This window comes from Triplophysa dalaica, chromosome 15 (genome assembly GCF_015846415.1).
Source record: "Triplophysa dalaica isolate WHDGS20190420 chromosome 15, ASM1584641v1, whole genome shotgun sequence".
In the NCBI taxonomy this organism is placed as follows: Eukaryota; Metazoa; Chordata; class Actinopteri; order Cypriniformes; family Nemacheilidae; genus Triplophysa; species Triplophysa dalaica.
Window position 1 is genome coordinate 14,986,205 of NC_079556.1, and position 10,746 is coordinate 14,996,950.

The following is a 10,746-nucleotide window of genomic DNA, read 5'->3' on the forward strand; positions in this document are numbered from 1 at the left end:
TATGTTATGCATTATACAAAATAAGTGTTTTTGCGTTCCGGATATTTGCCATTAACATTAATTGCAGCAAAGATTGATAAAATAAAGCTGTGAAATGACAAATGAATAGTATAATTATGCAGGTGCACTCAACCGTTGTTACCAACTCAGAAACATACACAATGTAACAATGAGATACCCAAACATGTACACATGTACAAGCAAAATGCAACCATCCAAAAATACCACTTTTGAAATATTTTTATTATTATTATAATTATTCGAAATTAGGAACAAACACTGCTTTAAATATTGCTGTTTTTGTTGGTTATTTTCTGTCTTTTAAGTTGAACAATTAGAGCAATTTCTAAAAAGAGAACAATTCTAACATGAAGAAAGCTGTACAGATGGCTTGTTTAAATTACAGAGGGTTCAAAGACTGACCAAAAACAATTTACAAAACACAATCCTCAGACATTTTCTCTTTTTTTGTATCAAAGTAGTTTGCAACAAGAATCTCTCAAACGTTTGATATAACAAACATTGAAATTGTATCTCTTTGAAAAGTTCCTGACAATAAATAAGCAATATAGATGTCCTTCAAACAAAGACCAGTCAAGCAGCAATTTTTTTCATTTTGCTGCATCTTGCGCAACAAAATACTCCCACTGATTCCCTGTAACGACAATAAACAACAACCTTGAGTTGTCCTTTTACAAAGTTTTGGAATAATTGATTTAGAAATATTGCAATTAGTATTATCTGAAGCGCTCACCTAAAGTATTGCATCAAAGTATAATTTAATATGACTTTGTAAGGAATGTCATTTTATCTGATTGTAAGGTAGATAACAAAGTGCATCTGTTCCCAAGTACAGCTGTACAGACAACCAGTGTTTCAGTGAGAGGTTCTCATATGGCTGATATATATTTCAGTTCAAGCTGTACCCTGCAAAAAGGGCATCTATCGATCCAGGCATAAAAGTATCCATTATAAAAGCTAAACATATTCATCTTTTCATTTCAAAACCACAGTGTGCACCAATACAAAAGCAGTATTGCCATGTCAGGGTTGGAGGCAGAGCATAATATAGCCAGAGTTTCCCTTGTGTACACTTATATATTCTGATTTCATTTGAGTTCTTGTATGTACAAAAACCCTTGACAGTAGATTTACCAATGTTAATGAGTGCTTTTTTCAAAAATATCAAAAGCTATGTGGCTAATTTTGTTTGTGCTGCATGTACAAAATATCAACAACGTTCGGTCTTTTATTAAACAAGGTGGTTCGTTTAACACCTGGCATTTAGGCTCATCCAGTGAACCCTCAACAGTATAAACAGCAGGACCAAAATACATTGAGACAATATTCACACACGTAATCTTCACAAGTACAAAGGCAATTATGTTTTAGGGGCAGTCATCTAACATAGTGGCCAATGTTGGATTCTGTACCTACCAGGAAATAATTTTTCAAGATATTCTACTCTCTGTTTTAAGTCAGAAGGATTGCGGTAATTAGTAACCTGTCATGCACCTGAACGGGTGGCCAATGGCTTTATTATGCATTGACTGCAAGTCTTTTAAAAGATGAATGATTTAATCCCTCCTCCGCTATTAATTCGTGTTCAGTAAAAAACCTCACCACTATTCATAGCTGAAATAGTGTTTGAAATTTGCACATACATTTAAACAAAACAAATTCCTCCCATTAGATACACTAGAATGAGCAAATTAGCCCTTGAGAGTTCTCAAGCTTCATAGAGCTTCAAATCCCAGCTGAAAGTGATAGGGAGATCCTGAAAGTTTTCCTTCAAAGCGCCAACAGGGTAGGAGAATTGAGGGAATCTGAAGACTGATCGCCACTGCTACTGCTACGTCGGTGTGCTTTGGAGCAGGACTCTGACGATGGTGAAGGGCTCTCAGGTTCCAGTATGTTGGGGTAAGTGAAGATGAGGCTGGGGTTGCTGGTGGTGGATACGGGTGTAGAGGCAGCCACCACAGGTGTGTTGAGACTGTCTCCATCAGAACAAAACATGCCACTACTTAGACAGATTGGCTTGATGACTGAATGATGGACTTTTCCCTCCTCTTCATCATCTTCCTCCAAAGGCTCCTGCTTCACCACCACGGGACTGAGACTGTTCATTAGGCTTCGGGAAACCAGGTTGGAGCGCATGGTGACAGAAAGAGGTGCACACTGCTGGCTGTGAGAGCTCTGGTGTCGTTCTTCAGGGGGTAGCTTGCATACAGGGGTGTGGGCCACCAACATAAACTCTAACTTATCCTTTTCCTTCTGGAGTGTCTCGATTTCTTTTTGCAGGTCAGCCTTTTCTCCTTCTAACTTCTCTGTCTCCTGCATTAAAAAAGACAAAAATGATTGCATGCTGCAAAATTCACAGGAAACATTTTCATCACTTTGATAAACAATGATTTGCAAAATAGCTATGCTAATAATTGTTTTAATATTTTGAAATGTTTACATCAAAATGTATTTGATTTAAATCAATTTATACAATATTTTTTCTCTCCATGTTGCTAGGACATTGTGGATGCTCAATTCTTTTAACTTTTTAAAAGCCTGTTTGTGGCTATGTGCGGTTATTAGAGTACTTGGTTCCAAAAGAGGGAATACCCTGCAAGTTTCTTTGTTTATCTGGCGTTACGATTCTGCCCAGAATCTGAATGTTTGCTCAGAAAAAGTAAAAGCACACCTCTTCCAAATTTACTGTTTCACAAATATATGAGTTATAGGGTTACATTTTTCACAAATAAGCAATCATAATAGTAATAATAATTAAAGATTTTACTAAGCATATCATAGATATTTTTACCGCGCATAATAAATGACAGAGTATATTATATCGATATAACTCTTAATAAATTAACTATTGTTATTATTTTAGTAAGTAATCATGTACTGTATATTCTTACTGAATAGACACTCCTGGTGGTGAATGCATACCATCCACTCCCAAACCTCAAAGAGTATTTTGACACCATAAAGGGCTCAACCAGACAACAACCCAAGCAATTATTTCCCAGTTCAACTTAATCTGTTGACATTACCCTGTAAATGGTGATGCCTGATGCAACACCACAACACAAATAAAAACAATTATTTTTAGACCTCTGCTGTAATCTTTTGACGTTCAACTTATACTGACACAACAAGTTGTTTATGTGTCTAGGAGTAAAGGGAAACAAAAATCAAAACAAATCCATTAATTACTGAGAACGAAACAGAAATAATGCATACTTTAAAACAAAGCAACAAGTTTTTGTTGTACTAGATAGACAACAGTTCCTTATTTGGTCAAGAAATTAAGTTGCTGGGGTAAAGGAATAAGGAAGATAACAGTGTGTGGGGTTTGATGGTTAGCTGCAGTTTCTTCCTCAAACATTTTCAGACGTTTCATTCAATCCAACCCCCTGTATCACATTCCTCCTTTATGTTTCAGGTCTGACATCCTGAGAGATGCCATTAAATAGCTAAGTAGTTCAATCATAGCCTGCATTGTCAAGGACTCGGGGCATTCCCACTTCTTCCAGACAACACTACTCTTCTGTTTTTTTTTATTTTGTAAAAAAAGTTTTTAACCCTAATCTGAAATGTCCCAAGTCCCTAGACAATTGGTAGATACATGTTTCATTGTGCATATATATATTTAGATGATGTTTTGGTAACACTTTATATGTAAGAAAGATTAACTAATCAGTGGGTAACAGCATACTGATGTTCAAAGTTAGTAACAATTATTTAATTATTACTTATTTAATAGTCATTAATAACAACTAAATGCTGTATGTTTCATGCAGAACTACACAATAGATAAGACCCATTTAAAATAACTACTCATTAACTTTAACGCATTATTTGCCACTAAACAGCCTATTTAAGATACCTGTTTGGTATTAGAAAATTAACTATATGAATATTTTTGACTAATTATGACCAATTCTTTTGGGTTCAGAGAATTGATCATACAGTGATATTTTTATTTAAATATATTCAAAACAAATCAATCCGTTGTGCTTTTCAACCAAAAATTGTAAAATATAATTCCCATCTTAATAACTATATTGGGACTCTAGATATCAGAAGTTTTACATAATTAATATTGCATGTAGGAATTTATAATCCGTTTAATATTTGACCTGTGGTTCTCTCTCCTTTATCTTAAATGTGTGCTTTCACTGTGCGTGTGCGAGTGTGTTTGCGTGTGTGCATCTATGTTGATGTATGTAAGTATGTATGCATATTGTGTGTGGAGCATTTGTATGTCTGTCTTTTGTGTTTTCACCTTTTTCTTGTTTTTTTCAGGTATATGACTTTAGTTGTTTTACTTGTAGTCAATATGTCTTATGTAGAGCTGCTTTGTAACAAGGAAAATTGTAAAAAGCGCTATATAAATAAAATAGAGTTGAGAGTTATTGTAGCTAATGTTTCTGTGGTAAAATTTAAAGTTTTTCTTGTAAATCAATCGTTACAGTATTTAACAACAAACAATGCACTGTTACTTTAAGGGTGAGAGACAGCAGCACCGTGTTCATATTAAATGCTGCTAAAACTCCAAGGCACATCTACAATTAGAAAGACCAGTTGTGCAATTTACTTTATTTTTATATTGTCAACATGAAATTGCCACTATCTTTATGCAGACAGATGCAAGCTATGGAATAGAGAAGCAAACAAGGCACTGCGATTCACAGAAACAACTGGAAGCTGATAACTGAAACCATATTAAGATATGTTAAGTTTTGCGATAAAACCATACCCAATTTCATTTATTGCATTGACTACTGGGACTTTTGTGTAACTGTCAATTTTTGATCAGTATTTTTAAAAATTAATCTATTGTGTCCATAAATAGTCCGCTCTGTTCAGGTGTGTGTGTGTGGATTATTAGTTACTTCAAGCTTTAGTTTTTACAGTAATGTTTAATTTATTGGTAATAATTGTGATTTTAATTTCATTTACTCTAGAATTACTTATTTGTTAACGGGTTATCATGGTTTTCACTTTCTAATACTGTTCCAGATCATAAGTAATAACTTAATACTGATGTGGTTAGACCTGAGTAATTACTAAAAAGTTATTGGGACTTTAACAAAATAATTCAATAAGAACTGAGTAATACTATGTTTTTATAATTACTAATACCAAGGGTTTCGGCCCCGTTTCATTAGAGGGGCAGTTCTAGCTATTAACAAACCATTAAATATGACTTTTCACCAATAAACTCTTAATTTCTTGCAAATTAATAGTAAGTAAGGTAATTGTTAGGCTCGGGTATTGGGTAGGATTAGGGATGTGGAGTATGGTCTTCCAGACTATCTGCTTTATAAATACTAATAAACCGCCGATATGCCAACAATAGGCATGCTAATAACAACTAGTGAGAATCGCCCCCTTTACTGAAGTGTTATCATGGTTTCTTGATAGTTAATAAGGAAAATACAACTCTTCATCTATTGTCTATATCTATATGCAGTGATAAGGAGGTGTATTTTCAAATAAATAAAATAGAAAAGTGATAAAGATTCATTAGATTCATTTCATTGATATGATTGATTAAAAAAATCTTGATTAGGACAATATTGGACAATAGTTTGATCATATACAAAGTTAGTTCAAATTTAATTTTTAATAGTAATCAAGATTATATATATTACAGTTTATTGGCATAATTATTTTTAGCAGCTGTTAATGAGTAGTTAATAGATAATTATTTAAAATAAGTCTTATTGTATAGCTCAGCAGGAAACATAAAGCATTCAGTATTTATTAATGACAAATAAATAAGTAATAAGTAACTAATTGTTACATACCTTAAACACCAGTGTGGTTAGTGCTGCATTAATACTGTATCATTACTTATTAGGTAGTTAAGTAGGAACTAATGCCTGCATAACTACCTAATAGGTATGAAACAGTATTATAAAGTGTTACCACCGATTCTTTTTGAAAGGCACTTGAAAACATACCCCTTGGAGCATCTCAGTCAGTTCTCTTCTTCGGTTTCGACATTTTGCTGCAGCTAGCTTGTTTCTTTCTCGCCTTACTCTCCGTTTTTCCTCTTCCTCTGGAGTGAGCTGCAAATGAAAAAAAGTGGTGAGCACTATAAACTGACAAGCGGTAAACATTTTGAGAACATGCTCTATATATACATTAAAATGGTTTGGTGTTGTTTCCATGAAAATCAACCTGCTCGTCTCTCTTGCGTCGCCCCCGGGCATCGCCAATGGATCGGATAACCCCAGGTCTTGTTAGGGCTGTATGACCAAGGAGGCTTGGGCCACTAGACACGGACAGACCATATGGGTGAGGCCGGGAGTATGGATTAGACATAGAGGTGATTACTGTGGGCTGAACCATCCATTGCAGGTCCTGACTGGTAGTTATGGCATTAATAGTTGGAATAAAGGCACTGCTAGAGCCAGGCATGTCTACTCTGTACTTCTGTGAAGAAAAGGAAAAACAGAACAAAAGAAAGAATATAAACAGAAAGGAAGAGATGTGATAAAAAATATTTCTATCTTTTCTTATTGGTATTTTCTTATTTTAATTAGTGCCTGACCAGAACAAATATTGACATATTTAAGGAAAGGGTGGATTGTAGACCTTAAACATACATTAAACATGATTCTTTTTTGTCTCTGCTTAAACAGTCCCCCTTGCCACCCACTTTTTAGCCATTTTACAAATCTGCAGACTAATGAATCACATTCTACATGCTATCTTGTACTACACCCTCTTGACTGCTTGAACCCCAGAGCGAAAGGGTGACACACACTGTGAATGATGGGAAAGCCAACAACCCGCCCTGACACAAGCCAACCAGGATTGGATAATGGCCTCTGTGATGCAATGGACCACAAAGTCACAGTGTGTGGGAATTTTAACAAATTTGTATTTATTTATTTACTGAGGATAATATTTTTTATAAAGAACATTATAAGAAAGATCATTTAATAGCATATCTTTTAATTTTTTTATTGATAATTATAAAACTACCAAAATAGATCAAATAATGCATTTTTAAATAATCTATGTTAAAATTTCATCTAAAGATTTTTTCAGGTCTTGAGGTTTGTATTTGTAGTCATTTGTCAAAACAACCATTTAACTTTTGAGGTTGTCAATGAAATATTAAATTATTATAGTTTTAGTTAGAAAAAACCTAAAACTTCCATTTTAAAAGGGTTTGTTACTGAAAATGCTTCCATTGATTCGACTAAATTATTTTTTTCTTACAGTGGGTGAACTTCTATACTACAAAAGAATAGAATAGGCTATAATATAAAAATAACGTGTGTGTCAAACATTTGCAGATTTCGTACAGCAGGTTATGTATTTCCAATTTTTGCATTAATTAATATTATTTATAAAATGTTTAAAATATTATGTTTAGCCTACACGTTGGTAATAAAAATCATATTAAAATACGTAAGAACTGTAACAACCAACAAAATATTACACAAATACTCATTTATATAAACATTTTTTGTTTAATAAACGCCGAATCACGTTATAGAACTGCTTCCTCCCTTCCAGTCTTCTGGGACACTAAACAAGGTTCCCGTGCCAGTACATTCCCTCCACCAAATTCCAGTCCATTTACACATTCCTGCTGGGATTTTTACGGGAAACTGACTTCATGTGACGGTGAATGTTTACCCCAAATCATTTAGGCAAACATGCGAATGAGTTTCGGGAAACGTGGTGTTAAAAATATGTACGCAAATATTATGAATATAAAATATTTTATTTTCATTCACCTGTGGGTTTTATTCTTTGACAATACGAATGCGCACCTCTCAGGGAAAATCGACATTGTAACATTCAACAAGTCCTAACAATGCTTGCCTTGAATTCTCGCACTGCTGTTGGTGTTGCGAAATGATCGCTTTGCTCTTCGCTTTTCCCCACCACTCCCCATAAGGAGTCAAAACAACACATGGAGTAGGAGTTAAAAACAGCAAATCTACAAGAAAATTGAGTTCGGCGATTTATGACAAAACTGTTATGCACACCATATGAGATTAAAATACTACTGTCTGTTTGCTAAATTGACCCTGCTCACAAGGTTCCAAATATTTCAAACACTGGTTGCATTCACACTGAGATATAGACTGTCTCATAAGGCATTATTAAAGAACACGGAATAGGCCTACCTCCTAAAGCAAACTAAGAGTTAACAAGTTTCAGCAGGGCAGTGTTGGCCTGCTCACCGGGAGACTACATTCATTCATTTATTTATTTAATTAGAAATTAGATATTATTTATTAGAATGATCTTACTCTATGTAGAAATACCATGCACTGTGCTGTGTTTTATCTTTTCTGTTTTTCCTGTTTGCCCCTGTAAAGCTGCTTTGAAACAATACACATTGTGAAAAGCGCTATATAAATAAACTTGAATTGAATTGAATTGAAGAGGGCTTTTTTCACATCATTATCGATGACTGATTTAAGAAATATTGAAACAACTCTGCTCGATTATGTCTATTATGCTTTTGGCAAGAACAATGTAAAGTCTAGCTTCTTTTCCCACTTAACACAACTATGTCCAAAGTAAATTGTGTTCATATATATAAACAAACGGTTTATAAGTTTAATAAAGTGTGATATGACAGCACCGGAAGTGTGACATCCTGTGGCCACTAAGTGCGCATTCTCCGTGGGTTATTTCACATTACGTACGCCACCCACGCCACTGCTACCTTTATCTGCCGAATTGTCTGATTCCACGGAAGCATGCTATGAGGGCCAACATGTGCTTTATCGCAACAAAGTGTTAGGTTGCGAAAAGGAAAATCACCTCTGGAAATCATTCGTTTAGAGAGCAGGATTGAGGATTATACATATTGTGCGAAGACGCAAGAACCTTTTAAATGTGCGTCTTTGCCTTTTCAGCTACCTGAAATTGTATTCTGATAAATTTAATAATAAAGAACGGGAATTGTTTGTGCATACAGACTTTTTACTTGAAGGCATCATATACCCAGTTTTCAAGCGCAACATTTGTGAAGCTTCCTCTACCCAAAGAAAGCGAAATCCAGTTACTCTGACAGCTTCTCCTGCTACTATGTATTTGCGTTAAAATGCATAGCATGTGTAATTATTTTGTGTCGCGCGTAGTTACATATATTGCTGTAAATACTAAAAAATTACGCAGGATACGTAGGCTAGAATTGTAGTCTACGTGTAACGTTTACAGTATATAGAGTTAGAATAAGATGTGGATAAGCAACGTTAAGTCTTTAGGGGTGTATACATAAGGACAGAAGTGAACCGAGACATCAGTACCTGGTAGGTGGAGGCAATGATTGGGCTGGTGTCTGCTTGCGCCGGTGAGCTGCTGCTGCCGCGGGATGATGTGTCGTATGTACCGGTGTAATCCTGGTACATGATCCAGGGAAAGAGGAGGGATTTTCAGAAGGTTGACAATGAAATCCCCCACGAGTATCTTCAGTCGCAAAAAAGCACTTCCAAGCAAAGAGGTTCCTTTATGTCTACTCTAAAAACGATATCCAAAATACGTTTTAATGAACGATGTATGTACCTTCAAAGTACAGCAATATTCTATTATAGGAGATGCCAATGCCCTTAATAGTCTCTTACATAGTCCAAAAAATAGATAGACCTCTTGCAAAACTAATACATAATCATTATAGACACTGAGATGTTCCCAGAAGAAAACGGGGAAAAAATATACGAAGCACCTACTGTTCTTCAGTGAACTCTCCCAGGTTTAGTTCTGTCGCTTTAGCAGTGACTCACGGCAACGATGAGTGTACCGCTCTGGACTTTGTTGAACTGATTTCGGCGATTAAGTGAAGTTCGGTGTTACTTCGGCGGGTCGCACATTGAGATGACTCACTTCAATGGCTCTACTCTACATCGCAGCTCCGCGTATCAACGCCCACTACAGTCCACTCGTCACAGCACTAACACGTCTCACACCTTAATAGGGATTTTGAAAATGTGCGTTGTTATATATTAGTATCGACTTTAATAAGCAGTGAAAAATAAATGCAGATGTCAGAGAGAAAAATACATATTCATTATACTTAGCGAAGAAAACTCGGTTTAATGTTCTTCAGTTTGATTTAGACATGCTCGCTTTCAAACCCGTCCCCCATTTCTCGTTTGGTTTTGACCATTGACGCATGTTTCCAAAAATGGGCAGTTGCGTCAGACCACACGCGGATGGGTTTCCTTGGTAAAGGCATGGTAAAGACGCGTCAGGGATTCCCTCCCTTCTTTCCGCACCTTTCGTTTTTACGGGCTGGTCTGTGGGCACATGCTCTAGTCCCGAGTGTACAGAAGACGCGAGATCGTATTGAGGTCATGGCACTAGAAAGCGCAAAACTGCTCTGCGAATGTCCTGTCCTAAGTGCTTTTTTGAATTTGCACGCATGCCTGCGCCTATTTTTTACATTGATGTGTTTGATTATTTCTTATGAATTACATTACAATATTTATTTTCCCTATCGGTAATGTTTGTTTCATAAAGAATGAAAAGTTTAAGAAAAATGTTGACTCTAGATTGAATCATGCTTATCATTATGGCTCAGAGAACAGATAGATGTCGCCAGTGGTACAATAAAGTTAATTGGGGGGGGGGGGGGTTGGGATTTGCAAATGCAGTTAGTCACCAAACTCCAGTCCACGGTATAGCATCTGGAAGATAGAAGGTCAAACTAAATGCAAGATAGTGAATGCGGGTGCTCAGGATTTACTTATAGTGGACAGGTCTAGA

At 35.7% G+C, this 10,746-nt stretch overlaps 1 protein-coding gene across 4 annotated transcripts; it reads right to left on the bottom strand.

Annotated features, from left to right (window-relative positions):
- Nucleotides 1-222: 222 nt before the first annotated feature.
- Nucleotides 223-9,902, bottom strand: fosl2 (FOS like 2, AP-1 transcription factor subunit). 4 transcript variants are annotated; one of them, XM_056767748.1, is made up of 5 exons: nucleotides 9,707-9,902; nucleotides 9,291-9,501; nucleotides 6,187-6,441; nucleotides 5,967-6,074; nucleotides 223-2,334 (listed from the first exon to the last, which is right to left on the bottom strand). In XM_056767748.1, the coding sequence occupies exons 2-5, from the start codon at nucleotides 9,390-9,392 to the stop codon at nucleotides 1,792-1,794; spliced, it is 1,008 nt and encodes a 335-aa protein (XP_056623726.1). In that variant the 5' UTR covers nucleotides 9,393-9,501; nucleotides 9,707-9,902; the 3' UTR covers nucleotides 223-1,791. The 4 variants fall into 4 exon arrangements, with proteins under 4 accessions (XP_056623726.1, XP_056623727.1, XP_056623725.1 ...); XM_056767749.1 differs by having other exon boundaries at nucleotides 9,291-9,383; nucleotides 9,711-9,901; XM_056767747.1 differs by having other exon boundaries at nucleotides 9,711-9,901.
- Between the last annotated feature and the right edge of the window lie 844 nt (nucleotides 9,903-10,746).